The 22,624-nt window shown below is 40.5% G+C and overlaps 2 protein-coding genes across 4 annotated transcripts in view; both read left to right on the top strand.

Annotated features, from left to right (window-relative positions):
* The first annotated feature begins 475 nt into the window (after nucleotides 1–475).
* Nucleotides 476–10,717, top strand: LOC139936971 (uncharacterized). 3 transcript variants are annotated; one of them, XM_071931859.1, is made up of 8 exons: nucleotides 476–549; nucleotides 776–966; nucleotides 2,837–3,116; nucleotides 3,928–4,014; nucleotides 4,775–4,813; nucleotides 9,114–9,173; nucleotides 9,861–9,953; nucleotides 10,483–10,717. In XM_071931859.1, the coding sequence occupies exons 3-8, from the start codon at nucleotides 2,840–2,842 to the stop codon at nucleotides 10,566–10,568; spliced, it is 642 nt and encodes a 213-aa protein (XP_071787960.1). In that variant the 5' UTR covers nucleotides 476–549; nucleotides 776–966; nucleotides 2,837–2,839; the 3' UTR covers nucleotides 10,569–10,717. The 3 variants fall into 3 exon arrangements, with proteins under 3 accessions (XP_071787960.1, XP_071787962.1, XP_071787961.1); XM_071931861.1 differs by lacking the exon at nucleotides 9,114–9,173; XM_071931860.1 differs by lacking the exon at nucleotides 476–549 and having other exon boundaries at nucleotides 617–966.
* Nucleotides 10,718–20,793: 10,076 nt separating this feature from the next.
* LOC139936969 (uncharacterized) overlaps nucleotides 20,794–22,624 on the top strand; it is a 52,514-nt gene continuing 50,683 nt past the window's right edge. Inside the window, exon 1 of the mRNA XM_071931854.1 lies at nucleotides 20,794–20,843. The gene's annotated coding sequence lies outside the window, so the exon portion shown is untranslated. The remainder of the gene's footprint in view (nucleotides 20,844–22,624) is intronic.

Here is a 22,624-nt window from a genome sequence, read left to right as displayed (position 1 = left end):
CGGGCGGGACCACATTTTGACGGCGAGCGCGCACTGTACTGTATGCTACGGGGTTGTTTCATAGTAAGTTGAGGTAATAGCTTAGGGACCTCTCACACGAGAATGGGACTTGAATCAAGTCTAGCTGTAAAGAAGAATGAGATTATTTTCGTGGCGCGACCCCTTCCGTCACCCCCCCCCCCCCCCCCCCGACATCACGTCCCGCCCGCGTGGGCGTACGCATCAACGTCACCCGTACCCTAGACTTGATGACAAGTCGTTAGGCGCTGCCTATTTGTCTGCCTTTCATGCAACAGTCACAGTGCGATGTTATACATGCAACAGTCGTAGGTAGCGCGAGGCAGCTCTGCTGACTCACACGCACATACTGGGATCGACCGCGCTGTAACTACACACCGCGCTTAACAATTACCGTCTTGGCTTCAAGACTACCCGTACCCGCGAATGTTTGTTTTTTTCAATATTTTTGCTGGTAACTGGCGCGCCGGCCTGCGGTATTGTGTGTGTGACAGACACACAGCAGGCAGAGTGTTGGAGTAGTTTTTTTTTGTACGTTGCGTTGTCAATAAGTTTTCTTCCTCTTCAGCACTAATATAATAAAACACATATTATTGAACTGAAGTTCAGCAGTTCAACAATATTTAATTGTTTTCGTTTATAATCAGTCTTCTCCTAAGTTAAATCATAGACTTTAGAGGAATAACTAAATAGTAATAAAATAATGATGTAAGAATACAAACTAACATTAACAATACACTCCTCATTTATTCTCTAGTGGCTTACCCCTCCAGTGCTGTCGTCAGTGGTGTTCGGTCCTTTCTTGCTCTATGGTCCGCCGGACAACTCGACTAATCAGTTGGGCAACTCGACGACGGCGGTTCGGCGGACAATTCGAACAACTCCACGGTTGCTCATCATATCTCCACGGTTCGGACAACTCGACGGTTCGGACAATTCACCAGCCAGGTAGGTGTTGTCATTTATGACCGAGTAACTAGCGCTTAGTCCACCTTGTTGAGCTGTAAATGGCTTTCGGATAACTTTCCGTATGGCGCCACCACTTTTTCACTCATTTTTACAAAAAGGGATATATCAATCAGGTAAATTAGATACTATATTATTTTATTTCGAATGAAAAAGTGGTGGCGCCATACGGAAACTTTTCCACTACAGGAGTATTGACAAACAGGGTTTCTCAGATTCAGTAACTCACATCATGGAGTCATTTGATCATCAAGCAAGGTGATAGCGACTCCTCATGTGAATGGTATCACAAGGAACTCGGTCAGCTTCTGGATTCTATGGCTCCAGCTACAGTTAAATCTCGTAACCCTCGAAGCAGAATGCCATGGTACAATGAGGACATCCATCTTGCTCGGCTTGTAAGACGGAGGGCCGAACGCAAATGGTTCAAATCACGATCTTCTGGTGACCGGGAAGAATTCATTCTTGAAAGACGCAAAACATCAAACCTGATATGTCAGGCTAAGATCAGGTACTGCCAAGAGAAACTCTCATCTAGTAACACAAAGGAGCTCTACAGAACACTGAATTCCCTCCTGCATAGAAACTCAGCAGCACTTCCCGTCCATGATTGTACTGAAACATTGAGCAATCAGTTCTGTCTACTGGGGTGCTGTACTCCTTTTTTCAAAATTTGTTATTGACGATCGTAATAAATTGGGTCGCTGTACTAATTTTTTTCAAAATTTACCATTATCGGTCGTCCATCTTTTTCAAAATTTTTCATTATCGGTCATACGATCGATAATGACAAATTTGGAAAAAAGGAGTATATGAGCCCCAGTTAGGGCCTACTTTAGGGTCAATATAGAGACTAGAGTATGTCGCTCCAGTTTTACTGGGTCTAGTCAACTAACCCTCCTCCCGATGGCCGAGAGGCCGGAGACATTATCGCAAGTAACTAGTGAACTACATCTACGCTGGTAGTGGTACTCGGCAAAGTCCACTTCTGGATGTAAAAGCTGAGGTGTAGGCCTGTAGGCCTAAAAATAGCTATAGTCTTGGTTCCATGACAGAGGAACGAACCTCTAGTTCTAGGTAGGAGTAGCTCGAGGCCAGCAGTTTTAATGTAGGGCCAGTAAACTGCAGACCAAACAAGTCCAGCAGTCTTGCTTTTTTTTTAATTGTTAATTAATAATATTATTAAATTATTAACAAATAGGGCCTAGTACCTCCATGTGTTTCTTGAACAATAAATATAATACTGTGTTCAATCAAGTGTTGACTGAATCTGATAAAATACCAGACCCAATAACTGGGGCGCTGTACGCCTTTTTCAAATTTTTATTATCGTAATATTGGTTGACAATGACAAGTTTAAAAAATAAAAAAAAGGAATAACAGCACCCCACTGGTCCTAGTAGTAAAATACCAAATTCTATGAAGTTAATGAGATGTTGACGAAATCGGCTGGGACACACTGTCATCTGCAAAAAGGCAAACTCTGATCAATCACAACCTGCCATGGTAGGAATTCAAATAAGGAAATTCTCCGCAACCTCTTTTCTTCACCCCGTAACAAAGAAAGACCAATAAATTATCATTCTTACCAAGAACCATGGCCGAATGGAACCTTCTACGTAAACGTTCGCCATTGACACATTCAAGACAAGATTAAATGACGTATACATGTATATGTCTACCTTTATTCGAGGGGGGGGGGGGGCCCACTGTTAATCCACTACTCGCCACCACACGCCTGCACCATTGATATTCCGATAGTGGAGTTTGTGTGCAGTGCTGAACAGATACAGAAGTACCCAATTTAAAATATAAAAAAATTACAATTTTTTTTTCTTCTTTCAATCCACAGAAAATGTCTGCATTACAATGTGAGAAGTTTTTTAGAGACCTGAGTAGTGACATTTCAACTGACTGGCAACCAATAGCCACCCAGTGTGAAATATTGTCTAATACAATTAAGACCATAAATCACGATTATTCGAAAGTGAAGGAAAAATCCTTCCAATTCCTAGTTCTCCTGCGGAACAAACTTCCAGAATTGTTGGACTGGTCAGGAACATTAGGCAAGGCTCTGCGTCATGAAAACAGGAATGACTTGGATGGGAAGCTGGATAATTTCATACAGAAAGGTTTGTAAGAATGCCTGACATAATGTCAGAACATAACTGTAAACAAGAAATACTTTCCTTTCTCAGTTTGCATTAAACTCGACAGAATAAAGTTTTGATTTAACAAGTTAATGTGTGCATACCAAAGTTGTCCTTACAACTAATTCTGGTATGAATTCAAGGCCTTTACCCAGTCTCACAAAAGCTTTGATTATCAACTTTGGACTCCTTTGACATCGTATGCAACTGCGTGTACATTTAGTGTATTGTCTGCCCATTGTCTGCCGCTAGTGTATTTTAACTGTAAAGATACAGTGAGCATAAACATGCAAACTCTTTAAAAACTGTCTATACTATAAAACAAAGAAAAACTCGCCCCCAAAATTGCACATCCAAGGTTTAATGTGGTGATGAAGCTGTACCAAAAGCATTTTCAACAGCAAAGATCGTTAGGGCCTTGTTCCTTCGAGCTTCATCGTACACCGCACATAAAACAAACTGATACTGTGCTATTAAACTCTTTTAAAAATGCACCAATTCCTAGCTGATTTTGCTTGGCATTTCTTTTTCTAAGCTCCGTCTTCAAGTTCTGTAAGGCAGCCATGTAAATCTTCAAGTTTAGTGAAGGGATTTTATAACTTAATTGGCAGAAGTCATTATAAATTAATTTTATGAATATTAGGTTTTAGTTTATGACTTTAATAATTAAGTTCGAGAACATACTTTTCTGTTTTGGTTTGTTCTCATTGATTGTGCCGCTAATTGCTGTGAACTGTTCATATGTCAGCTTTATGATTATCATTTAAATATTCTTCTTAATTTGTTTTTAAAGTGACACAAGAACATGCTATGGATGAAGACGGTTTGGAGTCTCAATCTTCCTCGGCTTCAAGAACACAAAAAAAAGGGCCTCATAGAGGTAACAGCTGACATTAAAGGATTTGGGTACCTTTTTTACCACAGAACATAATGGCCAGACAGATTTACATTACACTTAATCAGTTTGAATATAATGATGGTAGAAAGCTTCCCATAAAATATTACTTGCTGAGGTGCTGTAGTTTTTGAGGAATGAGAAAAAAAAAGTCAACAAAAATAATTTCCGTCTCACTCTCAGTGAGACGAAGGTTATTTTGCATAGTAAAAACGTATGACCAGTTAGTGTATGTTATGGTAATTCTTCATCGTATCAACTGTTAAACTCCAGAACTCACTCTCCTTGGCTGCTGTGAACAGCGCAACACTAGCTGAATTCAAGGGACATATAAGTAATACCCGACAGTAGTCGATTTTTACACGCAGTGCGCAAGTTAGCGTTGATGTATCCGGCAGGATATTTTGCTGACTAAACCAATGGAGATGGAGTTGGTACACGAAGTTGTGTGCTTTCAGATGCTTGATTTTGAGACCTCAAATTCTAAATTCTAAATGAGGTCTCGAGAAATCAAATTTGTGGAAAATTAATTCTTTCTCGAAAACTATGTTACTTCAGAGGGAGCCGTTTCTCAGAGCGTTTTTATACTGTCAACCTCTCCCTGTTACTCGTTACCAAATAAGGTTTAATGCTACTAATTATTTTGAGTAATTACCAATAGTGTCTAACTGCCTTTAAGCAACAACACTACTCCACTGAGGTTGCTAAATATTACATTGCTTCTTTCTATTTGTGGGTTTTGTAGGAAGAACTGCAAAGAAGAGCAAACGAAGTCTGCCAAATGGTAATTATTTCATAATTTATTTTCAAAAGAGAAATTTGTGAAGAAATAATTTTCCAAACCTTTTATTAGCATTATTGTCAGACTGAATGGTCAAGATCTAGGCCTACATCACATTGAGTATTAGACCGGCAGCCCATGAGCACTTTGGTTAAATGAGGTACCAATATTTGAGTACAGGAACATTTAGTGGATAACCTGACATGGTCAGATATGGATGTCTGCCGGGGACCCCCCCGCTGCTTGTGGCGCATGGACCCCCAACAAAGAGGCAAAATAATGGGCTGAATCAAACATTCTAGGTACCACATGAAACCAAGTGGAAATGGTCATTAACATGATGCTTAGTAAAAAATATCAACCGCCAGAGAAATTGTCTGCTGCATCAGGCCTGCCAGACACCCCCTCCCCAAATGTTTAGTGTACAAACCTATGGGTTGAAATCGCCAAGTTGTCAAATCAGCTCAGATTTACATGAAACTTTGTTTAATTGTTCCACTATGGCTAAAACGAACACACACAAAAAATTAAATCAATACATGTACTCCATATCGTTTCTGAGATACAGCCTCTTAAAATATGCTAAAACCTCCCCTTTTTGGAGCTCCGCCCCCCGCTGACCGCGTGCGTCGTCGTGGGGTTTTTTTTCCTTCAAACTTTAAGAGCCCTTATTATGATAACGACACCAGCTGTAGGGCTAAAAAGGTGTATGCTATTTAAGTTGTGGCCCTAGAGTCACAACTTCGCTGCATGGGGCCTGCCAGACACCCCCTCCCCCGGGGTTGAACATCGGAGGAACCACTGCTAAAACTAAGTTGAAATGACCAATAACACTATTCATACACACCAGTAAAACTGCCAGACAAAAGCTTTGCTGCATTTGGCCCGGCTAACACCCCCACCCCCATCGGTGGAACCACCTGAAACCAGGTTGAAATGACCAATAACACTGTTCAAAATACCGGTTTACCGCCAGACAAGAGTGTTGCTGCATTCGACCCGCTAGAATACCCCCACCCCCGGGGGTTAACATCGGGAATCACCTAAAACCAAGTTGAAATGACCAATAACACTGTTATTAAAACCAGTATCAACCGTCAGACATGTTTTGCTGCTTTGGGCCCGCGAGACACCCCCACCCCCATGTAAGCTTGGGCGATATCACGATATTATCGAATATTGCGATACTAATTTGGAACTGATTTCGATATCGGATCGATTTGGTTTTAATCGAAATATCGACATATCGCGATATATCGCGATATCGATTCAATATCGCAAAATCGCAATGTATTTGCTAGCTGAGACATCTTGCACCCCATAGGTTTGGAGTAAAACCAGAAGAATAGGTCATTAGAACACCTCTCTTATGCTATGACTGTCTCTTCTACAACTTTCACTGGGTTTGTAGACTGATGATGTTAAATTTAATTAATCGCGATTATATCGAATATCGCGATATATTGTCAGCGATATATCGTGATAAAATAAATCGATATTGCCCAAGCCTACCCCCATGCCCTGGGTAAAACATCGGAGATACCACCTACAAAACCAAGGTGAAATGACCAATAACACTGTTCTTATACCAGTATCAACTGCCAGACAATGTTTTGCTGCTTTGGGCCCGCCACACACCCCTGGCCCCACCCCCGGGGTTAAACATCGAAGGAACCACCTAAACCCAAGTTGAAAATGACCAATATGCCTATTAAAAAAACTATTCTTTAATACTAACTTAGTATCAGCCGCTAGACAATGTTTTGTTGCATTAGGCCCGCAATTAGACACCCCTAGCTTATTTTAAGATGCTGTATCTCGGAAACGATATAGAGTATGGATTAAATTTTTTGGTGTGTGTTCATTTAAGCCATAGTTGAACAGTTGGACAAAGTTTCATGTAAATCTGAGCTGATTTGACAACTGGTTAATTTCAACCCATAGATTTGTACACTAAACATTTGGGGGAGGGGGTGTCTGGCAGGCCTAATGCAGTCTGGCGTCTGATATTTAGGTGTTCGGGCTAACAGCCCTCTTATTTTTTTTATTTTTTTTTATTTCTTCACACTTCTTCTTCTCCTTCTTCGCAGCGTCCCTTGTCCCCAAACAAAAGCACCTTTCCCAAACCTGTATAAACTTGAAACTTCCCCGGCAGACAGCCATATCTGACCACGTCAGGTTATCCACTAACTGTTCCTGTACTCAAATATTGGTACCTCGTTCCTTTAACCAGGCATGCAACTCTTCCGCGGAATTCCGCGTTTTTTTGGGGTTTTTTGCGTGAAAAAAAAACAACAAAAAAAGGGAAAAAAAGTTTGGGTTTTTTTGTTTGTTTTTTTCGTTTTCGTTTCGTTTTTATTTTATTTAGCCTTATATATGCCTGGCATTAACAGTGTACAACTACAATCATGTAAAATAAGCCTAGTACATGCTAAAAATGAACCTAAGAGCATATTAAACCTCAACATTTTCTAGGCTACCATTGTGGGTATCATGTCCCGTGGCGTTTCGGCTGCCTCGCTCTGCACTTGCCTTGTGCCTTTGAAAATGTTCCTCTTTTTTTTCAACGGGCAGTTGCATGCCTGTTTAACCAAAGTGATCTGGGCTGCCGGTCTATATGTTATGTATTCGACAATCTAGTTTTTATCTGCCATATACTTCTTGGAAGTAAAAGCCATTGGTAAATATGACAGTTCCAATTTTTGGTCCAGTGCATGAACAAATGAATCATTGTCCTTCAGCTGTGTACAAACAACTTTGTTTTTCTTTTTGAAACAAGATTAACTGTCAAAATTTGTTAAGAGAAAACAATACTTTACTTGCCCACAGTACAAAAAAATACTTGGGTCTCTTCTTATCTCGAGTTAGGACGCATCCTAGGAACGATTTCACAAAAGGGTCATTCCGTGTCAATACAACATGCTTTTGGACCTGACCCTCACGGATTTAAATGAAATTCGGTGTGCTGATTGGACTCCCTGAGAAATGCCCAAATCCCAAATTTTATGTAATTCGGATCATTATTTTGGGAGATACAGCTTAACGAACTTTTGACTAATTAGCATGACCTGCTATGTTTGGACAATCGTATCTCCAATAGTAAAACACCTACAGAGATAATATTTTCATCATTTTGAAGCTCTTGACATAGCCCACATTTGATAACATAAAATCAAAAAATTTCCTTGCACCACTGAAAAAATACGCACAAATTTGACATTTGACCTTGATTTGCAAAAATGAGTATTTTTCAAAATGCGTGAGGGTCAGGTCCAAAGGCGTATTGAATTGACACGGAATGACCCAAAAGATAAGAAGGGTTTGACTCCTAACTTCCATGAAACCCGCTCTGAACCAGCCTAAGTAAAAGTATTTTAACATCAGTCGCGGCTTGCAGACGGGCAGTGAGTGGGGAGAAAAATTGGTTACACTCATGACACGTTCTTACACAGTTTATCCACTTAATTTGGGGTTTCCACCCCTTTGAGTCATCAAAACACAAAACAGCTTACCTAGGCTTTATTCAGACACACATTGATTGTTCACCATAAAGGTTTAAAAGTCAACCAACATTTTTTCGCCACTAAGCAAAAAAAAAAAATGATAAATGTTTTTTTATTTTCTGGAGAAGAGAGAGTACACGATCATGTAATGTGCAAACCATACAACCGTTTCATTAACTAGGCGATACTGGCATAAAATAGCTGTTGAAATAGCATTTTTAGCCTCGCCCAAGAATTTGTTTCTAGATTTATATTTTACACTTAAAGGAACACGTTGCCTTGGATCAGTCGAGTTGGTCTTTGAAAAGCGTTTGTAACCGTTTTTTATAAAATTGATATGGTTAGAAAGATGTTGTAAAAGTAGAATACAATGATCTACACAAATATGACTCAAAATTGCGTGGTTTTCGTTTTAGCTCGTCGACTAACACGATCGGCCATTTATGGGAGTCAAAAAGTTGACTCCCATAAATGGCCGACCGTGTTAATTCGCGACGTAAAATGAAAACCGTGCAACTTTGAGTGATACTTGTGTGGATCATTATATTCTACTTTTAAAACATCTTTCCAACCATATACATTTCATAACAAACGGTTTCAACGCTTTTTTATAGACCAACTCGTCCGATCCAAGGCAACGTGTTCCTTTAAGACAGGTTTTGTGAAATCGATCCCAGGACTGGTCTTACGTAGGATCGGTATTATGGCTAGGACTCGTCCTAAATCCTAGGATCGATCCTCAGTTAGAAAGAGTCAAGTGGATATTAGCCCTGAGTTTGTTTTGAAATAATTTGTTGTAGATGGCAAAGAAAACTTTGCTGGTACGTCATGTAGCTCCAAGAAGAAGGGAAAACCAAATCGTAAGTTTATTTTACTAAAATAAATAAACTAAATAAAATAAAAAAATTGTATACGACCATGAACATTTTGCCTACTGACGGTGACTGAGCAAGCTAGTCGAAACTTCCGCAGGCTAGTGCAGTTAATTACGATCCTATATATAAGCTAGTAGTCCCATGGCGGGAAAAATTGGTTACACTCACGACACATTCTTACACAGTTTTTCCACTTAATTTTGGGTTTCCCCTCCTTTCACTCAACATCCAAACACAAAACTACTTACCAAGGCTTTATTCAAACACACATTGATTGTTCACCATAAAGGTTTAAAGTCAACCAACATGTTTTCGCCACTAAGCAAAAAAAGAAAAAGATCAACGTTTTGTAATTTTCTGGAGAAGAGAGAGTACACGATCATGTAATGTGCAAACCATACAACCGTTTCATTAACTAGGCGATACAGGCATAAAATAGGTGTTGAAATAGCATTTTTAGCCTCGCCCAAGAATTTGTTTAATACTTAAGACAGGTTTTGTGAAATAGATCCTAGGACTGGTCTTACGTAGGATCGATTTTAAGGCTAGGACTCGTCCTAAATCTTAGGACCGAACCTCTTAGGAAGAGTTTTGTGAAATCGACCCCTTGACTCATTGATAGTTGTCCAGTGGGTATTAGCCCTGATTTTTTTGAGGGATTATTTTTTGTAGATGACAAAGAAAACCTTGCTGGTACGGCATGTAGCTCTCCGAGAAAGACCGAGAAAGTAAAGAAGGAAAAACCAACATTCCTACCAGTGCAACGTAAGTTTATTTTACTAAAATAAATAAATTAAATTAAATAAAAAAATTGTATACATCCTTGAAAATTTTGCCTCCTGACGATAACTAGAGCAAGCTAGTCGAAACTTTGAGACCATTTTAAGAACTGACTCTGTAGTAGTGTAGTTAATATTGATCCTATAAGCTAGTAGTCCCATATTAATGGCTATTATGAACTCTTCTAAAAATGGAGTGGACAAATTTGAAATGCCAAACATCTACAGAGCGCCAGATGCTTGGTCACCAGTTGTTATTTATGTCAAAACAATTTGGTAACAGACTGCTTTAATGTCTTACACTTCTTTCAAATAGTACTTTCCCCGCTTGCCCTCCGCATGAACATGTCTAGTTTATCATTGGTGGTACAGTGTATCTCATATAAAAGATTGATTTTGTCCGTACCACCACCACCATGAAGCCTGCACTGTGCATTCCTGTAAAATTTTACTTTTTTTCTCGGTAAATTAACTTAAAAACTGAACATGTTCTTGAACTCTTTTTGTTATTACAGCAACCCCTGGTAAATTGAAGCTAATCAGTGATATCAGCAAGGAAGGGCTATTAATTAAGCAGTTCTTATATGAAAGTATGGAATGATCACATGTTCGGGCCCGAAAGTACAAACAAACCCCAAAAGGGCGATGACAACTACTATTTCCATTGTTACGTAAGGGATGACAGTGGAGTAAGCATTTACTTATCTTGCTTCCATAAATACCAAAAGGATTGTTCGCAAATCTATCGGAAGGTCAAAGCCAGCACACAGGAAAAGCCAATTTATTTGTCTCACTTCACAGTTCAAAATCAAACACCAGATTATTTAGGCAAAACTGGTAGGAGCAACTTCAAGTTGAAGATCAACGAACAGTCAGTAGTTAAGGAAGCCTACTAAATGTCAAAGTAATTTTCTTGACAAATGTAATTTCTAAGCTTCAATGTCTATATTAGAGATGGTAAAAGGGGTTTGACTAAAGGGGTTTGTCCACACTAAGATAATTTTGGTACCTGTGAATGGAGGGTACAAAAAAGGCAACACTTTCCCCTTTATTTGGTTTTGTACAAATCTCAGCTGATATTGAGTGTGCTTACCAAACAGTATACAACATCTCTTGTTATTTAAGAAAATATGCTGTCGTCTTTAAGACATTGATTGCAATGGGGATAGACATTTTGTATTGGAATTGACTGGAAAGTCCTGACATGAATAACCATGAGATTAATTTACTCAAAAGTTAATAAATTGCCCATTGCCCACTTTTATGGTTATCTGTATTATGGACAGACATATTTTGACAGATACCAGTTAAAATTTGTTAGCGTGCGATTGAGCCATTGTTGTCCCCTTCTGAAGGGTATATTCAATTCTTAAAAATCTTCACGATATATTGTCATATCGGCGATATATACCTGACGATATATCCATTTTATCCATTATATCGATACCTGTCCATGTTACAAACCTAATATCTTCAAGATAACTCTCTGTAGTTTACACAGTTGTCTTGGTTTAGCCTGGAAATATTTCTCACATGGACAGCAATGTAAGGGACAACTTTCTTTGGCAATCTTTTATATTAAAGACATGGACACTATTGGTAATTGTCAAAGACCAGTCTTCTCACTTAGAATAGTGTATCTCAACATATGTGTTACCACCCTTCCAATGTATTGCTTTTGTGTATGTAAACAATAGCCCCAAACAAAACTTTTTAATCCTGTGGCCTGCAGAGAGTGGGCACTACGAGGGCGCTGTCTAAGGTCAATGTACTTTTACTAATAAATGCATTGTTTTAACAGAAAGACAGAAATTGACTCAACATATTGCCTTCATATTTACTTGCCACAGGTATGTTGAAAACTTTTTATTATAATTACTATTATTGTTTAGGTATAAAGATTACTTATAAGGCTGAATTGAGGTATTTAGACGGAGGATGTTTAGGATGAAGATGGATTTTAAAGTGAACTTTCTCTTTTGTCCCAAGTTGTACAAATGGGTATAGGGAAAGTGTGCACAAGATTTACCTCATGTAAATGAAGAGTTGAGGCTTTGCAAAAGGATTATTATCACAAAGGTAAAAACTACCAATTGTGAAGATGCATGGATTCTATAGAGGAAAGTCCTCTCAGGATTTATGGCTATGAGTAGTGATTTGTTAGTATCATAAAAGAGATTTGAGAGATATTTCAAACTAGTTTTGACTTGAGCAAGGCTATGAGCTCATGGCAATCTGCAGTGAGGAGACAAAACTAAGGCTTGGTTGTTTTAGTATAACATGAGATTTGCAGACAAGTGCATGAGTCTTATAAAGTCATAGTTCAGGAGTAATTACAATTGTATTCCTTTAAAACAATGGAAGGTTTAATTTCATAGATTGAATCCTTGAATATCAAAGAGAGTTGATCAGACATGTAACGTGAAAATAGAGAAGTACGTGAAAACAGTACCTGATTCAAACTTCTGTCAAGTGCTAGAAATAGAACAGTTAGAATGCATTTTAGATGGTTGCAATTAGAGATTTGGATGTTCAAGACACTCAATTAAAACCCTTGTTGTTCATGCAGTAAACAATTTATAAAGAAAGAGTTGTGTATTCCATACTGTAGTAGAAAGGCCACACAAGTTTAAAGTTATGTTTCTCATGTGCTGTTAGTAGTTAAATACATATTTTCCGAGTTTGATTGTTAATGTTTAGTCAAGGTTGAACACTAGTGAAATATTACTGTCTGCATAGTAATTTGAAGTATTCCTAAACTGTATGCGTAGTTTCATTCATAAATATGATTATCAAAATGATATTTGACTGTGGATAGATGCTATAGCTCCATAGGTTAAGGAAAGCAGAATGTTCAACTTATGTAAATAATGCTAGTTTTCTCTAATAGTTAAGCATTTGTATTGATGTACTTTTACTAATAAATGCATTGTTTTAACAGAAAGACAGAAATTGACTCAACATATTGCCTTCATATTTACTTGCCACAGGTTTACCTCGAGACCCTGGTTACATTTTGGCGATCTTGCCAGGACCCCTTCTCGAGATAAAGTACTGACTGGTGCGATGACGGCCATGCAGCAGTAGTCGAATCATTGAAACTAGCTGTTTGTAAGGAAGGAGTTGCCAAAGGAAAGCGAAGAAGGTTGGTGCTAGTTTAAACAGTAACGTAAGCTTGTGCCAGACTAGCCGGCGGAGATGGCAACTAATGAATCATTAGAGCAGCTAGAAGCGGATGTGAAGGCGTCGCTGCATGGCCTGACAAAGGAGCAGTTGGAGGGTGTGTTGGTGCACTTGCAAGCTGAGAAGAAAGAGGAGGAGCAACTCCAGTTAGACCCAGCGGCGGCCACCGTGACTCTAGCTCGGAGGGAGCTCAAGATCCAGGGACAGATCGGGACCTCTGGTCAACCCGATAGATTGTCTTTCAACAGCCTGGCGCGCCAGATAGAAGACGCCCTTCAAAAAGGATATAAAGCCAGGGAGGTAATTTCAGCAGTTACTAGGGCAGTGGCGCCAGGGGTACCGCTCAGGAGCTACTTGGAAGGAAGGCCAGAAGTCACGCTCCCTCAGCTCCGCCGAATCTTGAGGGCCCACTTCAAGGAGCGTGATGCCATTGATATTTATCAAGAATTGGTTGCTGCATCCCAGGACCAGAAAGAATCTCCACACGATTTCTTGATCCGTGCTTAGTCCCTTCGCCAGAAAGTAGTTTTTGCCTCGCAGGAAGACCAATCCCCCCTGAGATATGACACCAACCTGGTCCAAAGCACGTTTATCCAGACACTGAGGACAGGTCTAAGCGGCACTTTAAAGGGAGAGATGCGTCAATATCTTCAAGATCCAGATATATCCGACGAAGATCTTCTGGAAAAGCTGAATGCGGTTGTGAGCCTCGAAGAAAAAAGATCAATCAAGAGGGTTCCCAAAACCAAAGTGAGCTCAATTGCCATGGCTACAAACGGCTCGAAGGATCAGGTGCAACCCCCCCAGAAAAGCGCCGAGTCCATTCAAATTCAGCAGTTGGCGGCAGGACTACAAGAATTGACGGCGTGTGTTGCCTCATTGAAGGAGTCCATGAGTAAGCCCTCCCCATACAGAAGCGATCCACGACCACCATCCACTCGACCAAGGGGATGTATGAGCTGTCAGGAGAGGGGCAAGGGAGATGAATGCCGACATTGCTACAAGTGCGGAGGTGAAAATCACATTGCTCGTGGATGTCGTCAGGGAAACGGATCACGGTTGCCTCCAGGGGACAGGAAGTAACCGTTCCTCAGCAGAAGTCCCAGCGAAATGCAACTGTATCATCAATCCTGACCAATGAAATAAACACCAATATGATCTGTCATATAACCCCCAAAACCCAGGACAAGCTCACACAACTAGTCGGAAGACGATGTTTGGTTAATTGCACCATCCAGAAACAACCGACACAAGTTTTATGGGACACTGGTGCCCAAGTCTCCATCTTGTCCAGTCAATGGTTAAAGATGAACCTCCCAGATGTTCCACTGTTAGCCATTGAGAAGTTAACAACACCAGACCTTCACCTGACTGCTGCAAATGGAACATCTGTACCTTACGATGGGTGGGTGGCACTAGAAGTAAGTTTTCCAAAACAGCACACCACAATGACTGATATCCTGACTGTTCCATTCCTTGTGACGACCAACACAATGGCAGAACCAATCATTGGTTACAATGTAATTGAAGAGGTGATCCAGCATACCAATGATGTTGACTTACCCCAGCTGATGACATTCACATTACCACATGTAAAGCAAAGCAACACTGAAGCAATTGTCAACCTGATCCGCAACAACGATCCGGATGATTTTTGCCCTGTTAAAACTGGAAGGTCAACACTAATCATTCCCCAAAACACAAGAGTAGATGTCAAGTGCAGAGTTCGGCATGGCCCACTACGAGAGAAGTTAATCACTGTGTTTGAACCCTCAGAGCTTAGTGGTTTACCAGACGGCCTGGTGATTGACGAGAGCGTTTTGGAGCTACAGAGAGGTTCATCTAGCTGTATAAAGATTCCTGTGAGAAACCAGACCAGTAAAGACATCGACTTAGTACCACGCACACTGCTGGGAAATCTCCAGTTAGTACGATCAGTTTGTTCTGGTCGTATAGCATCTCCGTCTAACCAAACCACAGAACACAATGCTACTGTAAACACCATGCAATCTGAAGCTACTACCAAACCAAGTCAGACGTCGAATTCTTCAGCACCTGAGTCCCGGCCATGGGACCCACCATTTGAGCTGGCTAACTTGACAAATTCACAGAAGGAAGTAGTCAAACAGATGTTACGGGATGAATCAGCAACTTTCGCAAATGACGACAAGGATATTGGTACCATTCCAGACCTTCAGATGAAAATTCACTTAACAGATCATGTCCCTGTACAAAAGATGTACCAATCCATCCCAAGACCACTCTACCAGGAAGTGAAAAATTATATCCAGGACCTCATGGAGCGAGAGTGGATTGTGAAATCCAGTTCCCCCTATGCCTCGCCGGTTGTCTGTGTTCGCAAGAAGTGTGGTGGGCTCAGACTGTGTGTGGACTACCGGGAATTAAATAGAAAAACAATACCAGACCGTCACCCAATACCACGCATACAAGATGTCCTTGATGGCTTAGGAGGGAAGAAATGGTTTAGCACACTAGATCAAGGAAAAGCCTACCATCAGGGGTACATGAGTGAAGAGAGTAGACACATGACAGCATTTGTAACCCCCTGGGGCCTACATGAATGGGTGCGAATACCATTTGGCTTGAAGAATGCACCAGCAACCTACCAGCGGTGTATGGAGAGTATTCTGGATGGATTGAACCACACCATCTGTGAAGTCTACCTAGACGACGTAATAGTGTATAGTGCCAGTTTTGAAGAACATGTTCAAAATCTTCAGACTGTCCTCCAACGGTTACGTCAACATGGACTGAAACTTAAAGCGAGTAAATGCCATTTATTCCAGTCAGAGGTTCGCTACCTAGGAAGGATTATCACATCAGAAGGCTACAAACCTGACCCTAAAGACACGGATGCTCTTCAGAGTTTGAAACAAAAGACACCAAAGACAGTAGGAGAGTTACGGAAGCTACTTGGTTTAACCGGGTACTATCGTCACTACTTGAAGGATTATGCAAAGCGAGCAAAACCTCAAATCACAGAGGGGGACGACAACCAAAGAAACCAAAGCCAACGAAGGGAGGCCAGACGCCATCGAGTACACCAATTCAGTGGCTACCTAGGCACCAAGAAGTGATAAATACCTTTCTTGATGAACTGTCTTCGACTCCAGTAATGGGTTACCCGAATTTCAACCTCCCGTTCATTGTACACACAGATGCATCCCAGGATGGCCTTGGGGCAGTACTGTATCAACAGCAGTCAGAAGGACGACTACAAGTGATAGCATATGGATCCAGAGCCTTGTCCCCAGCTGAAAAGAACTACCATTTGCATTCAGGAAAACTTGAGTTTTTGGCACTGAAGTGGGCGGTCACTGATCATTTTCGTGATTACTTACATTATGCCAAATCCTTCACTGTCTACACTGATAACAATCCCCTGACCTACATACTAAGTACGGCTAAGCTGAACGCAATCGGACATCGATGGGTTGGAGAATTAGCCGACTTCAACTTCACAATAAAGTACAGACCAGGCAGGGAGAATGGTGATGCTGATGCTCTTTCACGCATGCCACTTGAGCCCAAAAGGTTTGAAGACCTTTGCACAGAAGAAATCTCCCCCACGATGATGGCAGCGACTGTACATGGCATTCAAATTCAACAGAGACCAGACTTTGCACTGCTGAATTCACTGGCTGTTAACTGCAATATAGTGGACAACCATGATGACCAACCTGAACCAATCAAGACTACTCAACCGTCCTCTAAGCTGGACATCAAAGTAGCCCAACAAGAGGATCCAGCAATTGCACGATTCCTACGGTATAAATCGAAAGGTCGATGGCCAACACGAGCTGAACGAAGAGGAGAAGTATCAGACACAACTTCGATGATGCACGAATGGAAGAAAATGGAGATTGATGCCGATGGAATTCTGCAGCGGAAAACCAAGACGAAAACACAACTGGTTGTTCCTCAGAAATGGAGGTCAGTGTTTTGTAGAGAACTACATGACAACATGGGTCATCTAGCCACTGATAGGGTTCTTCATCTCGCACGTGAACGTTGCTATTGGCCACACATGGAAACCTTCATTGAAAACTATGTCACCAAGCAATGCCATTGTATCCGACAGAAGAAGCCCCCCAAACCAGTCCGAGCACCAATGATGAGTATCGTCACCACAGAGCCATTTGAACTCGTCAGTATTGACTTTCTACATCTAGAACGCAGTACTGGAGGTTTTGAGTATATTCTGGTGGTCATAGATCACTTCACACGTTTTGCTCAAGCCTACCCAACTACCAACAAATCAGGACGTACTGCAGCCGACAAGATCTATAATGACTTCATCCTTCGATTTGGGTACCCTAAACGTCTACATCATGATCAAGGGCGTGAATTTGAAAATCATTTGTTTCGGAGATTGGGAAAATTGTCAGCAGTTGATGGTTCACACACTACCCCATACCACCCGCAAGGAAATGGCCAAGTAGAAAGGTTCAACCGAACGCTTTTATCAATGCTGCGGACACTAACAGAAAACCAAAAACACGAGTGGAAACACCATCTGAACAAGGTAGTGCATGCCTACAACAACACCCAACATGAAACCACTGGATTCTCACAACACTATCTTCTCTTCGGACGATCACCACGTCTTCCTGTGGACTTAGCATTTGGACTGTCTCCCGGCCAATCGGACTCCACAAATAACCGAGACGATTATGTAGACAAGTGGAAGGATCGCATGAAAGAGGCCTATGAATTAGCTCGGAAGAGTGCGGAAAAATCAGCAACCAAAGGAAAGGTGTATTATGACAGAAAAGCGATGAATACATCACTGGCTCCAGGTGACCGAGTACTCCTGAAAAACTGTGTTCCACCAGGTGGCCCAGGGAAACTTCAGTCCTACTATGAGGATAAGATACATGTCGTAGTATCCAAGAAAGGTGACTTACCAGTGTACGAGCTTTCCCCAGAGGATGGAATCGGTAGGGTAAGAACACTGCACAGGAATCTTCTTCTCCCATGCGATTTCCTGTCAGTCCATGAACCTCCAGCTGAGGCTGACAAGACGAGTACTACCAACAGAACTACACGGAGAAAGACAGCACATCCAAAGGACAAAGCGAGAAATCTTCGCCTGCCCCCAGATGTCTGTTCAGAAGATAGTTCTGATGAGGAGGATGATTATCTTCAGGAGTATTATAGAGTATTGGCATCGAAGGAACCCCAAGCGACCCAAGATCAACTGGATCACTCTTCGTCATCAGATGAAAATGAACTGCACCAAGATCATGCTGTGATCGAACCCTTCAGTGACCACTCTACTAAGGGCAATGACGATGATCCGACAGGTAGTCATACTAGTGATGATGGAAAAGTTCTCTCTTCACAACCGACAGCATCTGATGTACATCATGACCCAACCCCAGCAGTCTCTCCTTCACATCACGACTCTGATGCCACTGGTGTGGTGTCTGCTAACCCTTTTGTATACCCACAGATTGCTGAACAAGCAACAGCTGACATGGAGGATGGAAATCAGACTGAGCGACGCTCGATGAGGCAAAGACACCAACCCAACACTTTCACCTATCAACACCTGGGATCACCAGACGCCAGTTGTATGCCCGTGAGTACTGGACATTGGAATCAATCATCAATGGTACCGGTAAGTCAGTTTAACCCACAATCCTTACCACAGCCAAATCCAATGGGCTTTGGAGCCGTCCAGCCAATACCACAGCAGATGGATGTTTCACAACTTCTTCGGTACCAACAACCACTCCACCATTTCTATCGATGGCCATGTGACGTATCGGGACAACCCCTCCCTACCACTCCAGGATATGCTGCGGATAATCGATTACCGGGACACAGATGGATGTACTGAACATTTGAACTAAGATATTCGAGAGATACCAAGTTAAGGCATAAATCGCAGTGATTTCGGACAGTGCTTTTCTTGCTATAACGATTTTTGATTGATAAAGTGCGAAATCAATGGAACAGCATAAAGGATGGACTGGATTGCTGCAGCGGGGACAATGACGAGACTGTGGAGTGTCCCTCCAGTTAAGAGTTAGAATTGCTGAGAACAATATGCACTATATGGAACTACTGTACCACTACACAGGAATGTGTAAGGTCTACCCATTGTTTTGATGTGTGTTGATTGACACAAAAGACTGAAATGATGCAGGTAACGCGCGCAACCTGTTAACCACTTCGGACTCTCTGTCATTCGGACTAGGAAACAGTTCGCAAAATGATGTTTAGGGTAATCACTCTAGTAATGGGTTGACTAAAAGTTTCCAGTGGATGAACAGTTTTTAATTGTGTTTTAAATGTCAGGGACGACATTTGTTTATGAGGGGGAGTGTGTTACCACCCTTCCAATGTATTGCTTTTGTGTATGTAAACAATAGCCCCAAACAAAACTTTTTAATCCTGTGGCCTGCAGAGAGTGGGCACTACGAGGGCGCTGTCTAAGGTCAATGTACTTTTACTAATAAATGCATTGTTTTAACAGAAAGACAGAAATTGACTCAACATATTGCCTTCATATTTACTTGCCACAGGTATGTTGAAAACTTTTTATTATAATTACTATTATTGTTTAGGTATAAAGATTACTTATAAGGCTGAATTGAGGTATTTAGACGGAGGATGTTTAGGATGAAGATGGATTTTAAAGTGAACTTTCTCTTTTGTCCCAAGTTGTACAAATGGGTATAGGGAAAGTGTGCACAAGATTTACCTCATGTAAATGAAGAGTTGAGGCTTTGCAAAAGGATTATTATCACAAAGGTAAAAACTACCAATTGTGAAGATGCATGGATTCTATAGAGGAAAGTCCTCTCAGGATTTATGGCTATGAGTAGTGATTTGTTAGTATCATAAAAGAGATTTGAGAGATATTTCAAACTAGTTTTGACTTGAGCAAGGCTATGAGCTCATGGCAATCTGCAGTGAGGAGACAAAACTAAGGCTTGGTTGTTTTAGTATAACATGAGATTTGCAGACAAGTGCATGAGTCTTATAAAGTCATAGTTCAGGAGTAATTACAATTGTATTCCTTTAAAACAATGGAAGTTTAATTTCATAGATTGAATCCTTGAATATCAAAGAGAGTTGATCAGACATGTAACGTGAAAATAGAGAAGTACGTGAAAACAGTACCTGATTCAAACTTCTGTCAAGTGCTAGAAATAGAACAGTTAGAATGCATTTTAGATGGTTGCAATTAGAGATTTGGATGTTCAAGACACTCAATTAAAACCCTTGTTGTTCATGCAGTAAACAATTTATAAAGAAAGATTTGTGTATTCCATACTGTAGTAGAAAGGCCACACAAGTTTAAAGTTATGTTTCTCATGTGCTGTTAGTAGTTAAATACATATTTTCCGAGTTTGATTGTTAATGTTTAGTCAAGGTTGAACACTAGTGAAATATTACTGTCTGCATAGTAATTTGAAGTATTCCTAAACTGTATGCGTAGTTTCATTCATAAATATGATTATCAAAATGATATTTGACTGTGGATAGATGCTATAGCTCCATAGGTTAAGGAAAGCAGAATGTTCAACTTATGTAAATAATGCTAGTTTTCTCTAATAGTTAAGCATTTGTATTGATGTACTTTTACTAATAAATGCATTGTTTTAACAGAAAGACAGAAATTGACTCAACATATTGCCTTCATATTTACTTGCCACAGGTTTACCTCGAGACCCTGGTTACATATGCACAAAATAACAAACCTGTGAAAATTTGAACTCAATTGGTCGTCGAAGTTGTGAGATAATAATGGAAGAGAAAAAACACCCTTGTTACACGAAGTTGTATGCTTTAAGATGCTTGATTCCGAAACCTCAAAATCTAATTCTGAGGTCTCAAAATCAAATTCGTGGAAAATTACTTCTTTCTCAAAAACTTTGTTACTTCAGAGGGAGCCGATTCTCACAATGTTTGTTTACTATCAACAGCTCCCCATTACTCGCTACCAAGTAAGGTTTTATGCTAATAATTTGTTTGAGTAATTACCAATAGTGCCCACTGCCTCTAATATTCCTTTCTCACTGTTTATGTATGAAATGTCTGTGTTACAAACATAATCATCTCAAAGAAGATTCCCATGCAAATTGCTTTGCTCTTTGTAAGTGTAAGTGTAATGTATATTTTTTTTTAAATATATACTCAGATATATTTAAGATTTTTAACAATTTGCAAAGTTTCATAACTCAGATCTTACCATCATGAAGCCACCAATTTCACCGGAATCACATTCCATGGCAGCATAAAATTTTCTTTGGTGGATTTGGATGTCATAGATTCCTCATAATTCTGTCATTTTAGATGCAGGATGCTTGAAATGCTTTGCGTTTTCATGTTAATGTGCGCGCTGTCCATAAGTCAGGGTAATGTGACCAAAAGTGCAATACAAATTTGGCACGTTTTGCGGCATGCGTAACGGTAAATCGCAGCCTTGCACACATTCGCAAACACACGCAAACGCCCTTGTGTCATTTTTCTTCTTAATAAGCTGTGTTTAAAGTTGCAGCCTTTTACGTTGAGAGCTGCATTGTTTCATGAAAATAACTGATTAATGAGGAACTCACGGCAAAAACCTATTAACCCAATTCACCTGACGTCATCATCAGAATAATCTTGGATGCGCCATTTTGGTGGTCAATGTCTACATGTGTTATTCAGTGAAGTGCGCATTTTTAGGCGACGCGGAGTTTTCACGTAAACCTTTTGACCACCAACATGGTGAGCGTCGCATCAGTCACCGCTTGTGACGCGCGTGCAAGGGGTCAATAACATAAAAATGTATGCTGCCAGCCGTGGAGTGTGAATATGGTAAAATTAGTGGCTTCTTGTAGAACTAGCCTATTATAAATCCTTGGTATAAAGCGATAAATTTGAATATTAATTTTATTGAAGGCTTTTGTGAATAGGAAAAAACGGACTGCATGAAATTTGACGCTCAAGGTTTTCAATGGTACTGAATCCGAATTTGGTTTTTGCTAAGCTCTTAAACTGCACAGTTCGTGAACAGACCAATTTTTGGGTAATTTTAGGTCAAAAACAGTATTTTTTGATAACGTCTGTATACACTGGGACTATTTACCAATCGTTCACGGCAGTGCAAGAACCTTTTCCAAGTGTTTAATGTGAACGATGTAAATTTTCCCCTTTTCTGTCCGATTAACATGCAAATTAGGCCTACAACAAAAACCCATGATTTTATTGATTCAACATCAATGCTACGACGTGCGTGTGTTCATTTTTTATTATCACACGCGCGGCCGAGTTAGATGTGGGACGCAGACGCACTATTTGTTCGTATTCCACTCGCGCTTGTGTGATAACTTATAATTTTGTCGAACGAGCCTGTGAATCGGAATCCTTTTATTCAGAGGTTCGAAGAAATACTCTGTATGTTATAATGGTACAGTGTGGGAACGAAACACGATAATGCTTCGAATGACGTCA

This window comes from Asterias amurensis, chromosome 5, assembly GCF_032118995.1.
Source record: "Asterias amurensis chromosome 5, ASM3211899v1".
Lineage (NCBI taxonomy): Eukaryota > Metazoa > Echinodermata > Asteroidea > Forcipulatida > Asteriidae > Asterias > Asterias amurensis.
The sequence above is the reverse complement of the archived record's forward strand: the minus strand, read 5'-3'. Positions and strand labels throughout refer to the sequence as shown.

What these genes read in the sequence shown, in the direction of transcription:
- LOC139936971 (XM_071931859.1), top strand. Translation starts at nt 2,840, where the DNA reads ATGTCTGCATTACAATGTGAGAAGTTTTTTAGAGACCTGAGTAGTGAC. An exon ending in CAAACGAAGTCTGCCAAATG is followed by an intron (nt 4,814 to 9,113) that starts GTAATTATTTCA and finishes AATTTGTTGTAG; the next exon opens with ATGGCAAAGAAAACTTTGCT. An exon ending in GAAGAAGGGAAAACCAAATC is followed by an intron (nt 9,174 to 9,860) that starts GTAAGTTTATTT and finishes TATTTTTTGTAG; the next exon opens with ATGACAAAGAAAACCTTGCT.